Consider the following 24,273-nt stretch of genomic DNA (forward strand, 5'->3'; position numbering starts at 1 on the left):
ATTAGAGTTTGTGAGTTCATTCTTCCAATCAGGATGGAGAGGGGGCGGGACTTGGAAGAGAGCAAGGAAGGAAGATTGAAGATCAGACGCGAGAGAAGCAGGATATCGTCTAGATAGCCAAGGATTTTAGGCCGTAAAATCCGAAACGCTTCTAATGATTATAATAAAGTAAACATAAGAAAACGTGTTTTAGACCATAAAACAGGCTGAATCATCGTGCACCACCCGAACTGGTTGATCAGTGAGGTACCTGACTTCTGGTATTGCTCGGTTGAGCGAAGGGGCATTTGTTTACTGGCCACAATGATCACAACCTCGAATCAGGCCTGCAACGGGGTGGGTTTTAAGAGGATTTGTGTGTAGTTGAGTGAGTATGGATCCACAAAATTTGTTAATCTGACAGGTCTTTAGTATTTCACTGTGATTTTCGAATCTGATCTGATTTATATGGTTAACGTTGAAGTTTGTTAAAATTTTGTACCCAGAAGAACACAATTTTAGTAAATATAAGTTGAAGTGTTAAAGCTAACGCTATAGAACATTATTCACTTGATGTGGAAAGGTACATTTTAGTTTGAGAGGTAATTTAAATTGAAAGAAGAGAAAGATAATAGTTTTTTTCAAAAGCAGAAAAGACTGACACAGGTTTCATTAATCCATTTATTGGTATATTTTTGTTGTATTTCTTTCCTTTTGTTGTTTTGAATTTATTTGCTCACGTTACTCCTCTCCTCATCAGGTTACACTGGCTACCAGTAGCCGCTCGCATCAAATTCAAGGTACTGATGCTTGCCTACAAGACGACCACTGGCACGGCACCAACATACCTAAACTCACTGGTTAAATCTTATGTGCCCTCCAGAAGTTTGCGCTCTGCAAGTGAACGACGCCTTGTGGTGCCATCCCAAAGAAGTTCAAAATCACTCTCACGGACCTTTTCCTGGACTGTGCCCAGCTGGTGGAATGACCTTCCAATCTCAATTCGTACAGCTGAGTCTTTACTCATTTTCAAGAAACATCTAAAAACTCATATTTTTCGACAGCACTTAACCAACTAATTCTAGCACTACTTTTCTTGTCTTTTCATTAAAAAATAAAAAATAAATACCTGGCTAGGTGTTCTATACTAGACTAACTGAGACTTGTCATGGCACTTGTATACTGTTGTTGTTGTTCTCTTGTTGACCTGACTGCTTCTATTGTTCTCATTTGTAAGTTGCTTTGGATAAAAGCATCTGCTAAATGATTAAATGTAAATGTAAATGTTAAAACCATACATCTTCAGCATTTATATTATTTGCCTACTTTTAATTATGGAGAGTACATAAAGTGAACCTAAGTTAAAGATAATTAATGTCATTGTACATTTCATTTCATAATATCATTTCCCTCAGAAATAGCTAGACAAAGGATCAATTGGAATCTTGAACTCAGGCCCTTATCAGGTTCAGTGGTAAAGGGGACTACAAATAAATAAAAAAGGCCTATGTGATTATGGAATGCTAAAATTTCAATAAAATAAATATGTGGCCATGGAAGTAATAAATAAATAATACCCAAGACATGTCACTCGTATTATTTTGAAACTCTCAATATGGTCGCTCTATCAAAGCAAGCCCCACCTTCTAAATAAAAGAGCCAATCGATAATCAGTATGAGTCATCACGTCACTGCAGCTGCCGTTAGCGTTCTGGAGATGTGCGGTCAGGATTGCCCATGTGCACTGGCTGGTCTAGCCTGAAAAATAAACTTTTTTAATGCTATTTGAGCAAAAGAAACAACATTTATGAGAATGTTGTTGTCAGATTTCACTGGTGATTTCAAATATGAAATTTAATTGTAAGCTTAGCAAATAGTTTTGGAAAATTCAGTGTTTCCCCATTCAAAGAGATAGGAGCTGCACTTGCATGCCCGAGAAGGATTTCAAAGATGGCTGCCGAATAAAATGACTTGCCTTTAAGGGACTTTGGTACAACTCATTGGCACATTCCCAATCATGAATGGATTCCCTAGTTACCTTTTGGGGGCAATAAAACAACTGGTTTCATTATTATTATTTTTGCATGGTTAAATACCTGTTATTCTACTCAAGCTATTTCCGCATACCATCTGAAAGCTTTTCCAGAGCCCCAAAAGAGGCTTTCCTGCCAAGCACCAGAGCAGGCAGGAAATTCAGAGCCCGCCCAGGGCAGACATGCTTCAGTGGTGCTAAAACCTTGTGGTGTAACACAAGCCCTCCTGCTCCCTAATTTATGTTTTCAAGTTTGATTTTTCTCTTCCTCACACCTACAAGGTTTTTCACCAGGAAAACCCCAGGAATTATGTCCTGGTCAGGCATTTTCACGTATGTTTTGACGACGAGGAGCACGGGGAGGAAAATGAGTCAAAGGGAGAATGAAGGAATAAAGGTGTATGCATGTTGAGGGGGGTCAGAAAGGGTATTCCAACAAGCGAGCTAAAACAGGGATTTATTAGATATGGAAGTCCATTAACATCATAAAGAACAGGCAGAGAATGGCGTTTGCCAGGGCTGGAGCTTGAGGAAGCTTAAAGACACATGGATGTCTGAATCTGAATAAGCCGATTCGTCTCGATTTAAGCACGGGAAGGGCTGTTTAGCTCAGATGCATTTTCAGCACTCAAGTATGAAGGAAGGTGAATAATCATGGGGCAGGACTTGAGTTAAGGCAGACCACCAACAGTCCACAGACAGCACTTCCTTCATGCCAGTGTCCAATTCATTGCAGATGGCGGTTCGAGGAATGAGTGTGTGAGCTTGTACAGGAGTCCAATGCACGGCAGGAGCAAATACCACAGTTTAAAAGATACAATCTTCAACACCTTTAACTCTGACAGATGAAAAATAGGACACACTTTCACTGTTGGATATGCAGACCAATTTTAGTGAGTAGAAAACTGCACGCAAGCTCCAAATTCAGTACAATGGTTTCGAAAGTGCTGCACATTGACTGTTTTTTATTTCTTTTTTCATTGTACACCTACCTCCACAGGAATCTGGACAAATCACAAGATTGCTGGGGTATGCCACAAGTTTTTATTCTTATCACTAAATTCACGTTGCTTAAAGGGATTATTCACCCCAAAATGAAAAATCTGTCATTAATTATTCACCCTCATGTTGTTCCAAACCCATAAGACCTTCGTTTATCTTTGGAACACAAATTAAGATATTTTTTATGAAATTTTTCTGAAACTCCATAGACAGCAAGGTAACTACCACATTCAAGGCCACATCAGTGGTTCAACCATTATTTTCTGAAGTTATGATAATACTTTTTTGAGGAAAAAAAAAAAAACTAGTGCTGGTATGATATGAAAATCTCCTTTTCATATAATTTGTGTATTCTTGTGATGATCAGAGGTGGGTAGAGTACCCAAAAGCTGTACTCAAGTAAAAGTAAAAGTACTTCTAGAAATATTTACTTTTAAAAGTAAAAGTACTAGTCTTGAATAGTTACTTGAGTAAGAGTAAAAGAGTATCGGATAAAAAATCTACTCAAGTAGTTAGTTACTAGTTACTTTGGGTCATATATACTGAGCCTATTTTTATTTAGATATATAGATAAAATGTATGTAATGTATGTGTGTGTGTATAAATGTATATATTTCATCAGCCTTTACTCCAATTTATGTAATTTATTATAAAACCCTGTCTGTTTACTTAAGTAACAGATATAGGTGTCATGCCATAACATATTTTTAATACGACTGACTTTATATTAAATGTGAATTTAACATTGAAAGTTAATGTGATATAAATATTGCTACTAATATTTCATTGTTCAGAAAGAGAGCAAATAACATTTACATTATTAAAGATCATTTTCACTGACAGTCTAGATTTCAATCACTCTCAGAAACTCCCATTAAAATCACTGAAACTGTTAACACTGTGAAATCAATATCTTAATTAAAGATTCGTACACACATCTGCACTTTGTTGTTTCTGACGAGAGAATTTGCCAGAAAGAGGTATTCAGTCAGTGAGCGAGTGAAGGAAGCACCGAGATTTCAGCGATGACTCATCTGAACGCCTCTGATTGGCCAATGCTTTAATAAGCTCAAAATCATTTGTGATTGGTTATAATGTGCAGTGCTGTAAAAACACATTTATCTCTGGCTCAGCGCCAGCAAGCAATCACAGATCTCAATTTAGCAGCTGATGTTATGACTTGCTGAACGTAGCCTACTCGCACAGGTGTGATTGTATTAAAATTAATAAAATCTTAATCGGCTATTTTTTGTCTTTTGGAAGCTGCATTCAACTTGACCCCCCTCTTAAGCCACACACGTACAACAAACTAATGTCACAGTGGTGTCGTGTACTGTAATCGAATGTAGCCCAAGTTATTACCTGTTAAACAGTAGACAGCACACACGGTGTTCATCTAATAAGGATCTCCATGGCTAGCAAATAATAACCTTTGCAGATTTCAATTCAGTGCAGTTCCAGCCACGTTTTCAACGCTCTTTCTGTTCTTAAACGTTACAACTCCGAGTGAACCACTTCAGACGCTCAGCGCGTGCGGCAGGGAACTGAACGACTCATTCAAACTGATTCATGAACCAATTCACTCGTTAGCCAATTGGTTTGATCAAGCCTTTGAACAGAATTGACTCAAAAGAATGAATCATTCCCGAATGGGCTTCGCTCATTGCCCAGAGAAAAGTAGACGGCGCGTTTGGAATAAACTGAAGCATTTATAACATTTATTGCATTAAGATAAAGTAACGAGGGGAGCGTCGCCCACAGTAACGAAGTAAAAGTACAGATTTTCCCCCAAAAATTTACTCAAGTAAGAGTATAAAGTACCCATCTTTAAATATACTCCGAAAAGTATTAGTTACCCCAAAAAATTACTCAAGTAAATGTAACGAAGTAAATGTAACTCGTTACTACCCACCTCTGGTGATGATGCGTCTTGACACCATTGGTGCTTCTCAATATCCCTCCTCGTTTCCTCGTTTCCTCGTTCCTCCGTCCTCCATGACCCGGAAACTGATCGAGCTCAGCCATCTTGTAGGACATCTCAGTTCTGTAATTAGGGGTGTAACGGTACGCAAAAATCACGGCTCGGTACGTACCTCGGTTTTAAAGTCACATTCATTTTCGCTACAGTAAGGGAAAGAAATGGAAACATTAAACTGCGGGTTTTTCATTACTATAAACTTTTTTTAACAATTTGTTTACACTTTTTTTAAAATACTTTTTAATAAAATATATATAAAATTAAAAAAGAATAAGAAATAAAATACTGCTGCAAAGTTCTCCACTAAATAAAATACTGTCAGTCTCAAACCAATATCAAATAATAAAATATAATGAAAAATATAAATAAATAACTATGATTACAGTGCAGCATTACCAATCCCAGCTTGTAGGCCTGCTCATATTTAAAAAATATATATAACTTTTCCAAAGTGTAAAGTTGCAGCATCAACAGTTTCAGTTTTTAGACCTGCTCAGATTTTGTTATTGCGGAATTAAGAGCAAAGGTCTGTTTAAATGCCGACGGGAGCTGCGTTTGAATTACAATCGTTTTTTTCCTAGTTGTGGTGATGTTCACACTCGCGTGATGCCTTTTGAAAACCTAAGGCCGGTGACACACTGGCATATTGCACCTGTCAAACAGAGTCTATTTTGCCGTCAATACTGTTGACGGTGTCCTTTATCATTAGGCTTTATATTTATGCTCAACATGAAGTATAGATATTGTTGTCGTGAAGACAAGATCCTGGTCTGTCGGCGGCCTCCCTCTATGTCACCTACAGTAGCAGCAGTGCGCCATCGCCGCGTCAGGCACGATTTTGGTGTGTAGAGACACAGAAAATGCGAGGCAGCCGTCACGCAACTGACACGCAGCAGAAACGCCACGCTCACGCCACGCAGCCAGTGTGTCACCGGCCTTAGAATCAGCTGCAGGGTGGGATTTTCGCTGAACGCGGAGACTTCCGCCACTTAATATGTTCGTTTGGAAACACGAAAATGTACCTATGTTCCTCGCACAAAATATTGCATTCGGTCATTCGGTACACACGTGCACCGTACCGAAAGCCCTATACCGAAACGGTCCGGTACGAACACACGTACCGTTACACCCCTAATATATATATATATATATATATATATATATACTGTGGGTACGAAAGTATTCAGACCCCCTTACATTTTTCACTCTTTGTTATATTGCAGTCATTTGCTAAAATCATGTAAGTTCATTTTTTTTCCTCATTAATGTACACATAGCACCCCATATTGACAGAAAAACACAGAATTGTTGATATTTGTGCAAATATCACATGGTCCTAAGTATTCAGACCCTTTGCTGTCACACTCATATTTAACTCCGGTGCAGTCCATTTCCTTTTTATCATCCTAGAGAAGGTTTTACACCTTCATTTGAGTCCAGCTGTGTTTGATTATACTGATTGGACTTGATTAGGAAAGCCACACACCTGTCTATATAAGACCTTACAGCTCACAGTGCATGTCAGAGCAAATGAGAATCATGAGGTCAAAGGAACAGCCTGAAGACCTCAGAGACAGAATTGTGGCAAGGCACAGATCTGGCCACGGTTGCAAAAAAAACTCAGCTTCACTTTTTTGGCTTTAATTCTAAGCGGTATGTGTGGAGGAAAACCTTCTTCAGAGTAATCAAGACCTCAGACTGGGCCGAAGGTTCACCTTCCAACAAGAAAATGACCCTAAGCACACCGCTAAAATGAAAAACTTGTTTCATTTTTCCCAAAAAGACTCATGGCTGTATTCGATCAAAAAGGTGCTTCTACTAAATACTTAGCAAAGGGTCTGAATACTTAGGACCATGTGATATTTCAGTTTTTCTTTTTTAATAAATGTGCAAAAATGTCAAAAATTTTGTGTTTTTCTGTCAATATGGGTTGCTGTGTGTACACGGAGGAAAAAAAAAAAAGAACTTAAATTATTTTAGAAAATGGCTGCAATATAACAGATTGAAAAATGTAAGGGGGTCTGAATACTTTCCATACTCACTGTGTGTGTAAATATATATAAAACTATTCCAAATGTACTTTTTTTTTTGTTTTGTTTTTTTATTACTTTTTTTCATTTTTATTTGAGGTTTTTACGGGGATACACCGCTGAATATGATCTTCAATATTTTACAAAACTTCTCCACCTTCAATGTAATTAAAAGATCATTTTTTAAAAGAAAAACTATTTGGTAATATTGAATACAATATTTAACAATTTTAAAATGTAATACATAATAAAGAATACAAATGAATAATAATAAACTATGAATGCTTTAGACAAGTCATTTAGAATGTAAATACACTGTGTATTTGTATTCAGTTAGCATGTTAATTTCCGTCTAGATCAAGGCCTGCACCGCTGTATAGTGAATAATTGGATGTGATCGTTTTCTCAGAAGCTCTGAGTCATGTTTATCTGATGGGTGTTAAATTCTTGTTTGTTTTCTTTTAGATTAAATATCAAGAGGTCAGTTTAATTGACGCCATGCATTAAGAGCAGATTCATTCTCCAGTTCTTCTGTTTACAGTTCACTCGTTTTAATGAAGCAACACCGTTCTTGGCCAGAGAGTTTCCTATGCGTGATTTGGCAAGATGTCTGCAAGCTAATTATTCCTCACCTCGTACTATTTTAAGCCTCTCTTTATCTGGGATAAACTGCCCTAATAAAATGGTATTTAAAAATGGGTTAATTGCATTTCTGTAATTGTTACAGGAAATGAGGTTGGACTGATGGAGTTTCACGGTTCTCTGGTGCCCCCTAGAGGATAAAGCATGATTATTTATTGTGTGTGTGAGACTTTTTTTTTTTTTTAGTCCTACTTCTCACTGAAGAGAATCTCTTGAATCATGCGGTTATGGCAGATTGGTCAAGATTGATACTTGAATTAAGTAATGAGTCCATGCTATCATTAAAATCATTTTATATCCATAAAAAAAGTATAATTTGTGTCAAAGTATGTTGCTTAAGACATCAAGTTGCTGTTGATATAATAAATCATATAACATGAGGAAGTGGGTGGGCAATATTAAACCACAAAACGAAGAGGTCAGCTGAAAAATAAATTCCTCAATATTTTACCCTGATAGTTAATTTTTGGTAAAACCTCAAGTGATTCCTAGAGTATATTTTTATTTCTTCCTCTTAGCAGAGATCTTTTAATTACCATATATAGATGCTTTATATTAAAAACAAAAACAAATGTATACTAGTGTAAGCTAATAACAATCTGAATGCCTAGCAGTGTTAATGTTAACTAAACTACATTGTTAAATTAAAAATAACACTTATCTACTCATTTGCTAAATCAGTAGGCCTATAGGCTACAGCAAGAAGTCAATAATGGAACATCTCTTTCTTAAATCATTTGATTAAACTGCCAAAAGTTACAAAATAAAATTGAATAGGAAATAATCTGTATATTTAAAAGTAAAAAAAAAAAAATACTTTATTCATAACAGTTTACATAAATTGACCATTTACTAAGTTAATTAAACATGCTATGTGATTAGATCATGTGATAATGTATCAATGTGCAAAGTAATGAGAACATGTGACACCACATAATTTGATTTGTTTTATAATAATGCTTTCTTTTTAACATACTATTTTATTTAGTATACAGTACACAATCCATTCTGCTCCAAGTTCATTCAGCATTGAACTAGAATTCCGGTCCTAACATGGTAAAAGTAATTTCCCTGTGTTTTAATTCAGTATGCTGGTGTAGAGCTCCCTCTCATGGCACTCTAGGGAAACATTCACATCCTGTCTTTAAAACCCCTTATAAGTGCACAAAACACACAAGCCAGACAAAATACGGTCCACTTAAATACATTTAATGTGAGGTGTCATTTACTTCCAGAGACTTATGAAAGACCAAATCCCATAAACATGACACATCCACAGTACTGAAACATTCTCAAGGCCTTCAGAGGGTTTTCTTGTTTTGTCTTTCAGCGCACTGTAAAATGAAATGCCAGTGTTTTTTCTTTTTAATTTATCAAGATATTTTACCAAAGCATACTCTTTACTTAATGTGATTTATCTTCATTCTTAAATGTCAAATCTTCTCATTCCTGGTGCATGGCTGAAAACAAAACAAATGTCACACAAGCAAAATTAGAAGCCCCTTCCCATAATGCTAAATCTAAAATGCCTTTGCTTATTTTGCTACACTGCGCTTATTCTAGCTAACCAAGTCAAAGATTTGCATAGAGTATCCAAGTCTTAACTATAGTTGATGGATGGTTTTAACTTGGCTGAATTCTGTGCAACATCCAGGCAGTCAGTCATACACCTGCGATAACAATAATGCATAAAATACACCCGTGGTGCTTCTCCTGTATTTTAAAAACTAATTCATGAGGTTTAACCATACCTTTAAAACAAAGCAGTAAAACAGGGAGAGGTGGTTAGGAAATAGTGCATCATAAAGTTCTATTAAAGCTCATGTTCAACATCGTTTACAAGCCAACTTGATTTAACTGTACAATACGTAAAATTTACATTCTCAACGTTTAATTAAAACTGAATGATAACAATGAATCGGTACTCAACAGTAGCACTTTTCCTTAAATGTCTTTTTCTTAAAAAAGGAATAAAATCAATATAAAAACATTACATATGTTCTTTTAATATCATAAAGCCTAATGAGTTTAAACGATTCTGTACAAAAAAAAAATAAAATCATAAGAAAAATGTAATATGGCTCTGCACTTGCCATTTGTATAATAGAATGGCAGATATATATGTGTGTGTGTGTATTTTAATGGCTTGGCAGTGATATAGTAAAAATAGTTTTTAGGAAAAAAATAAAAATGAAACCGAAAAGTGGCATAAAACATTTGAAATTAAACTCACTTCATAAAATCTTCATGATATCAATAAAATTACAATTGGTTTTTTTTTTTTTTTTTTTTTTTTTTTTTTAGTGCTCTGAAAAGAAAAAAAATACAAAACCTATAATAATACATGTATCTTTTCTACATATTCAGCCTCCTTCACGGGACAGCTCAAAAGCTGGATCAAATTTCATGTTGATCCAGGTTTCCTGAAAGGCACCTTGAACTGTATGAACTTCACTTTGGCAAACGGGGCTCACAGCTGTCAGCTTGATATTACGGAGTGCCAACAGGAGCGTTTGAGCGTGTGATTCTTGAAGAATCTGGCCTTGGCTTTAAGGCACCTTAGTTGGAGTGTGTGGCCTCTAACAAAGTTAATTTATAGTGCAGTCTGCTGCACCTTCCACTAAATGTACTGTCTGTCACACTTGCACCTGGTCTGGCCTGTTATACGAACAGATTCCTGGCATCAACGATTCTTCAACAACAGCAGCTACATAAAAACCATGTGTAAAACTAATGCTAAAAGGCGATATGGCAGCTTCCTTCATGGTGGTGGAGAGTCACACCTGAGTAAGACCTGGACTGATCAATGAGAAGACATGCTCCTATACTCTTTGACCGTTTTCAGTGTGATTAATGGATAAAGACTTTTAGAAATCACTCAAATTCAGACAGATTCACTGATTAATCATTCAGACTGTTTAGTGAATCAGTTTCATTTAAAAGAAACGAATCAAAGGAATGATTCACTCACAACTGACTAAAAGTCACATTACTTTTCTCTAAGATTGTATAAATGTTTTAATCTAAATTAAGAAAACACAATTTCTTGATATTTCCGGGTTTTCCATGGCTGTGGGAACCCTTTCATTCCTACTTTTAAAGATAAGCTGCCTTTTCATATTGCTCTGATACAGCAGGCCTCATGTTTAAAAGCTCAGATGTAGCGTTATATTTCAAGTGAAAAATAAAAAAACTAATCCTACAATAATCACTTCTGTCTGGATTTAGAAGACATTAAGTGTGTGTGACAGTCTCACATGTGGGAAATGGCTGATATATTTTAAAGTAGAAAAAATATAATTCTACAAATTGAGAATGTGAGAGTGTGGTTTGGACTGTAAAAGTGGTTCGGAGTATAAAAGTTCATTTTTCACAGCCAAAAATGAAAATGACATAATTTACATGTTATTCTAAACAAAAGAAGAATGTTGGTAACCAATGAGTTGCTGGTAGCCATTGACTTCAATAGTATTTTTTCCATACTATGGAAGTCAATGGCTACCTTTGGTTACCAACATTCTTCCAAATATTATATTTTGTGTTAAAAAAATTCATATAGAGAGTGACAATTGAGTTTCATTTTTGGGTGAGCTATCCCTTTATGGCAACCTGTGTGTTTCTGAGGAGATCTTTTTGTACAGAATATTCAATATGGGTCAATTCTCAGTGATAGAATTCAAGCGTCTCAGTTCTGTTTGATCAGTTAGTCTATATTGCATTTATGAATATACGCCTATTTTCATTTCTGTGACAGTTGTGGTACAAAAATTGTAGCACGACTTCACTAAAACCATGTTTCTTGTTTCTTGCATGTCAGACTTAAAAGATAAAAAAGTAGCTAAACACATTATCCCAGGGTGGCTGGGTGCATCAGTATTGTACCTTTCCCTGTTAACAGTGTGCCAGACTAAATGCAACATCTCTATGTGTGTGTGTATGTCACATCATATGCACAATGTGCAGCAATACTTAGTCCAGGTCACAGTATGTCTGAGTCCTCTATGCTAAAGCTGCTACGGCGGCTGCTGTCCACAGAAGCCTCGGGGGATATGGTGGACAGCAGTGGGTCTTCTCCTAACGGTGACAGGGCCTCTTCCATCAGCAAGAAGCCCAGTTCGCTCTTCTTTCCCATTGTCGCGACACTTCCGCCCAACAAGCCGAGATCCCCAATGCCCCCAAAGCCATCCTGATATCCTGGGATGCCACTGTCGCATAAGTCCAGCGACTGGGCATAGTCAAAGTGCTGGGAGCTGCCCACGGCCGGGTACTGCAGCGGGGGCTGGGAGTGAAGGTGCTGGTTCTGGTGCTGGTTCTGGTGCTGGTGGAGCTGAGTGTGGGGCTGCGGCTGACCCTGGTGCTGCTGATGATGGGGGTAGTGAGGAGGGAGATGGGGCAGATGTGTGAGGTGGTTCTCCTCAGGACTGTTCTCCTGCTTGACGAAGGAGTTTAGAACCTCAGTGTTGCTAAGACCGGATGGAGAGGTGCTTGGGAGGCCATGCATCTGGGCCTGCCTCTCAAGCTCCTGAAGAATGAGCACAATAAGATGCACAATAAGAACTTGATCAGTTTACCATCCCTCAAATTATCAGTTCTCATTTTTATGTATTTATAAAAAAAAAATATATATATATATATATATATATATATATGAATAATAATAATTGATATTATTCTATACTATTATAAGAGTTTATATAAATTTCCATTTTAGTTATTTTAGTATTTTAGGTTAAACTAAATGCATCTAGCTATTAGTTTAGGTAACAAAGATGCTTTTTATGGTTTTAGTTTGTATTAACTATTTTAACCCTGTTATATATTTTATATTTATCTTGTCATGGTATTTTCATCTTTTCAAGTTCATCTTGCAAACCACTAATAATTTAATAACACCGTTAAATGTACTCTTTAGCAAATCTAAAAATAAATACACATTTTTTCATACTCGACATTATAATTTTATGATGCCTAAATTCATATGTATTGTTTAAAATAATTGATTTTAATTTTTAGTGTTTTATTTTCATTGGTCATAACAGTAAAAGTAATGAATGGCTTAACAATATTGGCATATTAATATTGTGCATCCCTAATAATGCTAAAGAAACGTTTCTAAAAAAAAAAAAAAGTAAATAAAAAGGAACTGATAAATGACTCAAAGACCTGGATGAGAAACAACTTTACACTAAAGACATGTTAAATGTTCATCTTGTTGCTAAGTCAATTGTGTTCCATGTTGTAAAAGACTATTACTCTCAGCGGATGCTTTAAGCTTTAGGTTTTATTTTGAAGTGCTGCATGAATGCTTGCCTGAATGCGGAGCCACAGCTGTTTGTTGGCCATCTCAATCCTCCTGAAGTTGTTCTCCACCTCCCTGGTTCTCTGGATGTCCTTCTGCATGCGTTTAATATACTCCACAGAGGCCCTCAGAATAGTGCCTTTATTCCAGCGTACATCCCTGAACACAAGAGGTTCCACATGTGTCAAGTGTTTATAAGCGAATGTCTTCAAGCAGTTTGAAGAACTGTCCTACAATCTGCCCAGAATTCTATTATAATTGTTTGTGTTTAAATGAACAAAAACTTACAGATCATTGGTTTTGGGGATCATGGTGCCCAGCTCCTTAATTCGATCATTGATGTTAAACCTTCTCCTCCTTTCAACTGAAGAAAAAATTATAATAATTGTTACTATGGTTATATTAAAGATTAGTAGTATTAGGAGAGAATGAGGAATCAACAACATTCTTTCACATACAGACTTTCAATTCTCTAGCATGATTCTTCCTTTTTGCTTGACCTTGACCATCATGTTTTTTATTTGTTTTCTGACTCTCTATGTTAATGATGGGAAATGAGGCAACCGGTTCAGTGCAATAATGTCTCTGCGTGTTAATTTGTTTGTAATTCTCAAGATATGGCACTATATACCACCTTAAACCAAAGCATTTGGGAACAGGCCAAGCTTAGCAAAGCTTTGCAGCATTACTGTCTTATTGTACAACTTCAATACTTGTGAAGTGTCACCAGCAATTACATTTTAGTGCCACGGCAGCAGGATCTGTCTGAGTTAACGATAGACCAAAGTGTAGTGCGCTGTCAGCTGAATTTGCCCGGAGGTGGTGGTGACAGGAGATGTCAATGGTAGGGCACTAGTGGAGCAAGTGCACTTTAAACTGTGAGTGGTTGTAAACTGAAAGAAGTAAGAGGGTAAAGCGCATACTTACTCAGGTTGTGGTTGTCTTTCTTCTGCCTCTCTTTAGCCATTGCACGAGCTTCTGCATCTTGTCAAAAGACAATACTGTCGATCAGCATGTTTTGCTATACATGCAACTGGATTTATGAGACTATGTAATAGTGGTGATCAGTGAAATTTCCTTGCAATGGTGAAACTTGACTTAAATTTTATCCAGCAGGGTTATGTAATAACATTTCTCTCGTGTCTTACAGTTGTAAAGCAGTGTCGTTATAGGCTCTGCTCAACTGTCTGTTTATTTATCTGTGGCTTACTTTAGGTTATAATGTTAACACATTATAAGATGGGTCAAAAAAACTTTGCCTAAAAATTTCTCAAGATAAAAAAAAAACATAAAAACAACACCGGAAAGTTTGAGTATGAACTAAATTTTTCAGCAATTTGCCTTGTGACAATGATGTCTTGTTTGCTTCCCACAGTTCATGCCATTCATATCACGTACAGTACAAACACTCTTAACGGGTACATAGTACCAAGTAAACAATTAAATACTTTTGACTAAATGTGTTTTCCGTGTCATATACACTGATAAAGACACGATAAAGATAAATTGATAGAATTCCTACACAAGTATTTCTAAGCAAAAACTAAAAATGTAAATATTTATTAATTTATTAAATAAAAATGTATTTATCAAATTGTCAATTTTTGGTTTTAACTCTTAAATATGCTAGTGCATGGCATAGCTGGAGTGTTTGTGTCTGCAGCAATACTCTGTTTTGTATGACTCTAGAGATTGCTCTACCTGACAGCTCTCTCTTGATGGCCAGGTTGGCAGGGCAGGAATTGCTGGTCATGGCAATAGCTGATCCAGACATTCCTGGCCCCGTGTACACATCCAAATGGCTGCTGGACAGTGGAAGCTATAGTGCACAAAAGAGATATAGGTGAGTCTTGGTGAGTTGGAAGACAACAACAGTATTTAAAGTTACAAAGACATTTTCTTAGCATTAAATAACAAGTGCACATCCTTACTGCACTCTATGCTTTCTCTACTGGACAAGATACAACTAGTTTGTCTTGCAAATGATAATTTTATGAAGATGTGTTTAGCGTAACCCTGGTAAATAATCACAATAACTAGAACCCCAATAAACACTCATCTTATCTCTAGAGCAAATCCATAAACGCTAGAGATATCGGAGATAAAACCCAACAAATATCTCACTGGGCTATAGCTTCTATGTGAGAGAAATGATTGACTACGTTCTTTCTTATCTGGGTCTTTATGGTTTTATAGCAGTTGTATCTTTTATTCCATCTTAGTGTCTCAGTATAATTGTAAGCAAGCCAGCTCTGAGGTCCTAATGAGCTGTGACAGATAAATCAGCTCAGATACCTTATCACAGAAGCTACTGTGAAGCCAAAGCCAAACAAACAGAAATCAAAAGTAAAAAATCAGAGAGGGAAGTCCGCTACGCAAAATGAAGCCGTTACTTCTGATAAAATGCATGCCCGTAATCATTTTACACCTTATGTTTTTCTTACGATCAATACTTCAGTGAAGCAGGCCATAGTGACAACCGGAGAAAACAGAAATGGCTCGTTAAGCATTTCAAATGTGATAAACTAAGAGGAAAGAGAGGGTATGAACTTGTGAACGCAGCTTCCTGACAAACAATGGCAATAATTCAAAATATGTGTATGCACAATGCAAAACGTTTGACGCCCTGTTGGTTTTAGGAATTCTATCTCTAGGCTTCCATCTCAGGCTTTAATCACTGATCAAAGAAACCATGATCAAAGGGTCAGAGGTGGCCTATGCAGCCTCATTTGGAGTCTAAACCACACCTCTTCAACCCATGTCTCTTCTGACCTTTAAAATCCCCAATGTCATTCCGAAAAATATTGTTTGTACACTAAATATTAAGCAAACTGGTCGATGATGCTCATACATATACACCAAATCTGAGACTATTTGCTGTTAGCTTTTTTTTTCAATGGCTGTATTACAAATGCACCAGGATTAGGGATTTAATTGTTCGGTGGATAAGCATAATAACGTCATTTATCAAGGAATACCTTTGCACACAGGAAAGTTGGTAGGGAAAAATGGCTACAAGATTAATTCAGGTAAATATGTTTCTGGTAGACAGAAGAAAAACAACTTCCTGACATGATGATCCCTATATGTACGAGACCAAGTCGGAGAGTCTAGAAACAAAGATCAATCATTACAATGGAAAATAGATCCCCAAGAACGCTAATCAATCAGAAAATCAATCAGATACATTCAATGTAATGTAAAAACAATACTGTTAAAAAGACAATACAATATTTTTTCTTCATATTTAATGATTTTTCTTCTGCAGCACACATATTTTGTAGACTACAGACATACTTTTTTTCTGTACATCGGAATGAAAAATCAGCGGGGTCCAAAACAGCTTTGAAACCCACTGACTTCCATTGTGTGGACAGTTTGGAACTGTTTGAGTAAATGATGACAGAATTTTAATTTGTTTAAACTGTCCCTTTAACCGATAAAACGGTTGTATTCAGTTGCTCTCTACATATATATGAGCACAACATGCTACAAGCCAGTGTCCTTAAAGTGCCCAAGGCATGTGCTCTTTATTTCGAGATCCTCTAGTTTCTAGGAACAAGATGCAGAGAAATGAATAGCTGCAAGACTAAACAACACCATCGATATCAGCCTGAAAGCAGGAGAGTGATGGGGAAAAGATGGCCTTACCAGCTGAATCTTTTCTCCATCGATAACCTCCACGATGGCATACGTTTTATTTGTGTCTTTCATATTGGCTTCTGAATCTCTCATAGCTGCATGCCCTTGTCCTTCACCCTCAACCTCCCTGGAGAGACTAACCTGAGCTGCACCAGGACCTTCTCTATTCTACTTTCTCTTAACTACTAAACGCTGAACTTTCCCCTATCTGGACTTTCAGCCTCCCCAGCCCTCTCCCTCTCCCAAATCTCCCCACCTTCACAAAATGCCTTGTAAACAAGTTGAACTCTAACTGAGAGCAGCTTAATTGTTAATGTCAGGCAGTTCTTTTAAATATAAAAGCACAGTACTCCCATTTTCCTGATTCCCAATGTCTTTTCTTGACTGAATCAGGCCACAATTTTAAGTCAATTAAACACTTACTTAAAACATTTTACCCGAGACATGCCGAGAAAGCTGGCAAGGTCCTAATATTGGTTATCCAATATATCAAGCACAAAAATTTCATTAGGGCAAACTTTTGGATGAGTCTTAACAGAAAACAAGTAGTTTTGAGGTTGCATGAGAGAAAAACAGTTGCATCATTTTACTGAGACAGTGCTTTGCTACATGTATAATTAGACATGACTTTTTGTAATCAGACAAAGATGCTTTTCATCCCTATAACCCTGATAAAAAGCAGCACAACAAATGGATCCAGTATAATTCCTCCATTGTTAAAATACAAAGTTGAGGGGGTTTCAAAAATAGACCTATTCAGTGGCAATAAGATGCAGCCTGTACATCAGAAATTATTCACTCAATTTTCTACTTGCCTTCTGGGATTCAGCGATCTCTATTAGTCACAGGCGGTAATGTCAACAACTAAAAGGCCTGAACTGAGTGAAGCCGTTACTTACGGTGTTTGGCATCTGGACCACAGGGTCAATATAAGTCTGGATGTCATCATAACAGGACTGCAGGCTGATGATGTCATCAATAACCTCATCCATCTTGTCAAAAACAAACACATGACTAAAATTTAGTCACCTTTTGCATTTGCATTCTACCAAGTATGTACACTTTCCTTTGATCATGAAACATTTTCTTTATAAATTCTTCAGTAAAACACTGCTAAAGCTGATATCTAAAGAGAATATTTCTAGAAATGACCAGTGGAAGATGTATTCAATTCAACATTCTAATATACATACATGTAATCCCTGTGTAGTTTAGCTCACAAAGGTTGTAAGTATGCCACAAGCACACATTCACTTAGGATCCCATAGGATTTGGTGGCATTGGGAGCGGAGGAAGGAAGGACCAAAGTCTTCACCGTTCCAAAGGGCCATCCTGCCTAGGGTTCCCTGTCACTCTTTAATCTGTTATTATACCTCCATGGCCATAATTGGCCACTTTACCGCCAATGAAAATGGAGTTAAGTTGGTTAACTTCATGACCTTTGTGTGCACTCAGGTAAATAACACCCACCAGGGGTGAGAAATTGAGAAAATCATAAAGGGCACAGTGTACGAGAGATGAGCAAGAATTTGTCATTTACTGAACTTTAGGTTTCTAACTCAAAGAGGAACTATGGTGCTAAATATAAAACTGTAACAGATACAATAACTGTAAATGAAACATCGGCAAAATGAATCATGATGAATGTAAAGACATGTTTTAGGAAAAGTATTTATTTCGAACATGCCTGGACATGCTTACAACCACAACCGTATGAAAATGAAGAAACCCTGAACTACCTCATTCTCATGGCTGGAGCCGATGTTGAGCATGGCCATGGGACTGTTGGGTGCGCTGTTCCCAGCAGAGTTCATGAGCTGCTCAGTGCGCATGCATGGAGAGGGCATGGTCGATGGAACGCTTCCTGTCTGACCCTGGGGCATGGGGGGTGGAGAGGGCTGTACCAAGCTTGTGACTGCATGTACAGCCTGCTTGGTGGCGTATGTGGTGGACAGGTACTCCTTGACTTGCTGCCGCATAGACTGTCGAATGTGGTAGTCCGTGGGGTTCTCAAGATGGGTCTGCACCTGTAAACATGATATATAATATAATATAATATAATATAATATAATATAATATTATATGATAGCACTGCAATCCAAAAGTTTGGGGTCAGTATGATTTTTTTAAAGGAAATTATTACTCTTATTCAGCAAGTAAAGACAGTAAAGACTTTTACAATGTTACAAAAGATTTCTGTTTAAAAAAAAAAAATGCTGTTCTTTTGAACTTTCTATTTCCGTAATTTTAAGCAGCACAACTATTTTCAACATCGATATTAGTAAGAAATGTTTTTTTTTACCACATTAGCATATTAGAATGATTTCTGAAGGATCGAGTGACACTGAAGACGTAATGGCCGTTGAAAATTCATATTTCACAGAAATAAATAGCATTTTAAAATATATTAAATAGAGCTCTTGTAAATTGTAATAATATTCCACTGTATTTTTGTTCAAGCAAATGCAGCCCCTTTTTTTCCAAAAAGATTATACTGACTCTAAACTTTGCAATGGTAGTGGAAATATATTGACAAAAACTGTAAAAATGCAATGACTTGCATTCTTAAACTCACACATTGAGTATTAAACACAGAAGTGTATATATATATATATATATATATATATATATATATATATATATATATATAAATAAATAAATAAATAAATAAATAAATAAATAAATAAATAAATAAAGAAAGAAAGAAAGAAAGAAATCTGGCACCATTAAGTTTCATGAAATTTCACGATTTCTTCCAGTGGAAAGTACAGTGTATTTACTGTAACCATTACACATTACAAACAAAATCAAGCTAAAATCTGCCACTTGTGTTTCAGAGCCACAGTTATAGGCAGTTATGTAACTGTGGTGTTTAAATCTAAGCATGCACTGGGCACACAGGGGCCAGAAAGAGCCTCAAGGGGTTCACCGAGTCACACAGGCACCTGCTGATGGAGGTTCAGAATGGATACAAGTTACTGTACGTCTGACCAGACTGGCCTCATTCTTTCACTTCAAAGTCAGACTGTCTTTAACCGAGATATTCAAGACACAAAACCGACATTTGACTCGATGTGACTCGATGTGCACTGATAAAAAGAAAATTGCATTTAGGTGTTAATAAAACAACGTACTGTCTGTGCACTTATGCATGACTGAAAATATCAGCCATAATACCACATTCCTGAATGAAAACAAGCCTCAGGATTAGTGGATGAAAGCCTTCACTTAAGATACCAAATTATTAAATCACTTTCACATGCACTTTCACTTCAAGATAAAAAAAAAAAAAAAATATATATATATATATATATATATATACACACACACACACACACACACACACACACATACACACACACACACAAGCTGTAAACTGGGGACACTGTCTGGGAGGACATTTCCCTGGTGTTAAATCCCTCCATGAACACTATGTAAAGACATTTTGGGTAGAGCCAGTTGCTATAAATGCTCAGAGGTGAAATTACAGAGAGTTAGTTGTGGTAACAAGTTCATCTCACATGGGGCTTTCATTACATACTTTTATTCAATCTAGGAATGGTGGCAGTAAATGTCCAGCTAAATGATACAGCACTGTGTGAAACAGGAGCTGCCGTTGCTTAATCCTGAGAGGACACATGGTTGGCTGCATGGAGGGGGACATTAACAACATGTTTGTGCATGCAACATGCACAAGTTATTGCCACTTACACTCAGGAAACACAACTGTGCAGCTTTTATACAAACCTGATTCCAAAAAAGTTGGGACACTTTACAAATTGTGACAAAAAAATCTCATAAACTTATATTTTATTCACAATAGAATATAGATAACATGTCAAATTTTGAAAGTGAGACATTTTGAAATGTCATGCCAAATATTGGCTCATTTTGGATTTTCATGAGATACACATTCCAAAAAAAGTTGGGACAGGTAGCAATAAGAGGCCGGAATAGTTAAATGTACATATAAGGAACAATTTGCAACTTATTAGGTCAATTGGCAACATGATTGGGTATAAAAAAAGCCTCTCAGAGGGGCAGTGTCTCTCAGAAGATGGGCAGAGGATCACCAATTCCCCCAAAGCTGCAGCGAAAAATAGTGGAGCAATATCAGAAAGGACTTTCTCAGAGAACAATTTAAGAGTTTGAAGTTATCATCATCTACAGTGCATAATATCATACAAAGATTCAGAGACTCTGGAACAATCTCTGTGCGTTAATGGTCAAGGCCGGAAAACCACACTGGATGCCCATGATCTTCGGGCCCTTAGACAGCACTGCATCACATACAGGAATGCTACTATAATGGAAATCACAAGATGGGCTCAGGAATACTTCCAGAAAACATTGTCGGTGAACACAATCCACAGTGCCATTGGCTGTTGCCGGCTAAAACTCTATAGGTTAAAAAAGAAGCCATATCTAAACATGATCCAGAAGCGCAGGCGTTTTCTCTGGGTCAAGGCTCATTTAAAATGGACTGTGTGGCAAAGTGGAAAACTGTTCTGTGGTCAGACGAATCAAAATGTGAAGTTCTTTTTGGAAAACTGGGGCACCATGACATCCGGACTAAAGAGTACAAGGAGAGCCCAAGTTGTTATCAGCGCTCAGTTCAGAAGCCTGCATCTCTGATGGTATGGGGTTGCATGTGACATGGGCAGCTTACACATCTGGAAAGGGACCATCAATGCTGAAAGGTATATCCAAGTTCTAGAAATACATATGCTCCCATCCAGACTTCGTCTCTTTCAGGGAAGACCTTGCATTTTCCAAAATGACAATGCCAGACCACATACTGCATCAATTACAACATAATGGCTGCCATTTGGCGCATCATAAAGAGGAAGATGCCACAAAGAAGACCTAAGACAGTTGATCAACTAGAAGCCTGTATTAGACAAGAATGGGACAACATTCCAATTCTTAATCTTGAGCAACTTGTCTCCTCAGTCCCCAGACGTTTGCAGACTGTCATAAAAAGAAGAGGGGATGCCACACAGTGGTAAACATGGCCTTGTCCCAACTTTTTTGAGATGGTGATGCCATGAAATTTATCTTTCATCAACTTATTTTTCCCTTAAAATGATACATTTTCTCAGTTTAAACATTTGCTATGTCATCTATGTCGTATTCTGAATAAAATATAGAAACTTTAAACTTCCACATTGCAGTCTGTTTTTATTCACAATTTGTACAGTGTTCCAACTTTTTTGGAATTGGGTTTGTTTCATGATCACCCTTATTACTACTTTGGTCTGAGAAAAACAGAAGTTTGACTATGCAGGATTCAGGATTCGTTTGGCTCCGATAAGCAAGACATTTAAAGTCCACCAGAAGTACTTTATGATACAGATTATATTAATATTTGAGTTATGGTAACCGATATGGCCAACAGATTTTTCATTTAATTTATTTAAACTGAATTTAAATACACTACTCTTGAAACATTTTGGGTCAGTAATTTATTATTATTATTATTATTATTATTTTTAATTTATACTTTTATTCAGCAAGTATGTATTAAATTGATCAAAAGTGACTGTAAATACATTTATAATGATACACAAGGTTTCTATTTTAGATGACTGCAGGTTTTTTTTTTTTTTTTACTTCCTAATCATCAGAGAATTTTGAAGAAAATATATCATGCTTTCCACAAAAACATTAAGCAGCACAACTGTTTTTGACATTAATAATAAGAAGAAATGTTTCTAGAGCAACAAATTAGCATATTAGAATTATTTCTGAAGGATCATGTGACACGACTGAAAACTGGAATAATGGCTGCTGCAAATTTAGCTGAATACCATCACCGGAATACCATCACAGAAATTTGTAATAATGTTTCACACATTTTTGATCAAATGAATGCATTCTTGGTGAGACTTCTTTCAAAAACATCTTATTGACCACAGACTTTTGAATGGGAGTGCAAGTAGTTTCAGTTTATTCACACAATATGCATTATAGTTTATTATAATTAATTATATCAGTATTAATAATATCAGTAATATTATTACTATTGTTGTTGTTTTATGAACTGATGCAATTAAGTTGAAATTTCAATTACCGGTACAAAATGCCAGTCAAAATGATTAAGTCTCTTTCTCTAAAACAAACTCTTCCTAAATTTGATGTTCAGTTTGATTGATTCAGTTAATTAAAGGTAGTTAAAAAGAGTTTTACACAAGTCACACAAAGTTGTTGAGCAGGTAACTTGATTGAGAACAGAGACTTTTACTGTCTATTCAAAAGGAACGCAAGCTTTACAGTTCCAAAAAACTATGGGGCTTTTTGTCAGGCTTTGAAATCAGAATTAAAAAAGGTAGGTGCAGTACAAAGTTTCATAACATCACACACAACCAAACCCAAAATTCCACATGTGTATACTGAGCACAGAGTGGCTCCTTTAAACTAACTGATAACAATCCAGAAAAACAGTGGCAGAATCATGTCACCTGTAAGAATGTCTTCCTGTGTGTTATCTCTGAAAAAGTTATGTCACAGCGGCCACAACTTTGTTTCCTTTTCCTCTTACCTGGCTGCCGTTCCACCGCATTCTTCTACAAATATTCCTGACTTTGTTTTTGATCTTGGTTGAAATGTAATCCAGCACACTAAAGCCGTGGTCAGTCCTGCACGACCCACTGACTTCTGGACTTTGCCCACTACTCTTTCAGCGCAACACGAGAGGAGATTACCAGAGTCCCTAATCTTGCCTAATTTGGTCTTCGTGCACTCCTTAGAACTCATTCATGCTGTTGTGACTACTAGGGTGGCCGAAGTGCTAAACTACCCAATTGAAGGAAAGATTAGGTTCTCAAGTGGGAGATCATTCTTACCCTGAAACACAGAACTGCATAATGATTAGAGGGAATTTAGCAAGATTCAAGTGAGAGGGGGTGCCCCAATAATAATCAGTCTTAGCAAAGTATTTCCACAAAAACGTACCGTATACTTATTATGAAAACCAAAAAATGGTTTTGAACTAATTGAACTATGTGGAGTTCTCTTGCACTCATGACAGGTTTCTATGGATGAATCATACTGGTTAATGTGGTCACGTGACCTGGCATTATTGTTGCCCATTTGAAGGATTGCTTTTCTTCCTCTTTTCTAAGTTGTTTTGGATAAAAATGTCTGCTGAATGCATACATGTAAATGATATTCCTACCTTTAACACGTCAACGGGCACCTGCATGGGTGCCTGGAAGTGTGTTGGTGCGCTGATGGCTGGCGAGGGCGCTGGTGGGCCTGGCATGCGTTGCTGCATGTAATGCATGGACGCTGCCTGTTGCTGCCGCTCCCGCTCCCGCTCCCGCTGCTCCTCCTGCTGCATTTGGTCCCGCATGAGCTGCAGGCGCAGGCCGATGCGTGACGACATGGCTGGGGGAAGCGGGGGGCGGGCTGCTGTCACTGTGCAGTCCAGCCCGAAGAGTGGTGGGGTGTCTGCAAAGGAAAAAAATTTGAAGAAGTGAATGTGAAGTAAATGGATTTCAGATGAATGTGGTTCTTTTAAACTTTCTATTCAAAGAATCAAAGAATCCTGAAAAAGTAGCTTCCACAAAAATGTTTTTTTTTTTGGGGAAAATTAGATTTTTTTTTTTTTTTTTAAACATTGATAATAATAAATGTTTCTTGAGCACCAAATCAGTATATTAGAGTG

The 24,273-nt window shown here is 37.0% G+C and overlaps 1 protein-coding gene across 1 annotated transcript in view; it reads right to left on the reverse strand.

Annotated features, from left to right (window-relative positions):
• Positions 1-9,984: 9,984 nt before the first annotated feature.
• LOC132119451 (transcription factor EB-like) overlaps positions 9,985-24,273 on the reverse strand; it is a 34,856-nt gene continuing 20,567 nt past the window's right edge. The window contains exons 3-10 of the mRNA XM_059529421.1: positions 23,782-24,056; positions 18,344-18,631; positions 17,504-17,596; positions 14,664-14,781; positions 13,890-13,946; positions 13,251-13,326; positions 12,974-13,121; positions 9,985-12,185 (exon numbers count right to left, since the gene is read on the reverse strand). Of these exons, the coding sequence (XP_059385404.1) occupies positions 11,643-12,185; positions 12,974-13,121; positions 13,251-13,326; positions 13,890-13,946; positions 14,664-14,781; positions 17,504-17,596; positions 18,344-18,631; positions 23,782-23,991 (1,533 nt within the window). The 5' untranslated portion in view covers positions 23,992-24,056 and the 3' untranslated portion in view covers positions 9,985-11,642. The remainder of the gene's footprint in view (positions 12,186-12,973; positions 13,122-13,250; positions 13,327-13,889; positions 13,947-14,663; positions 14,782-17,503; positions 17,597-18,343; positions 18,632-23,781; positions 24,057-24,273) is intronic.

Source organism: Carassius carassius, chromosome 38 (genome assembly GCF_963082965.1).
Source record: "Carassius carassius chromosome 38, fCarCar2.1, whole genome shotgun sequence".
NCBI lineage: Eukaryota > Metazoa > Chordata > Actinopteri > Cypriniformes > Cyprinidae > Carassius > Carassius carassius.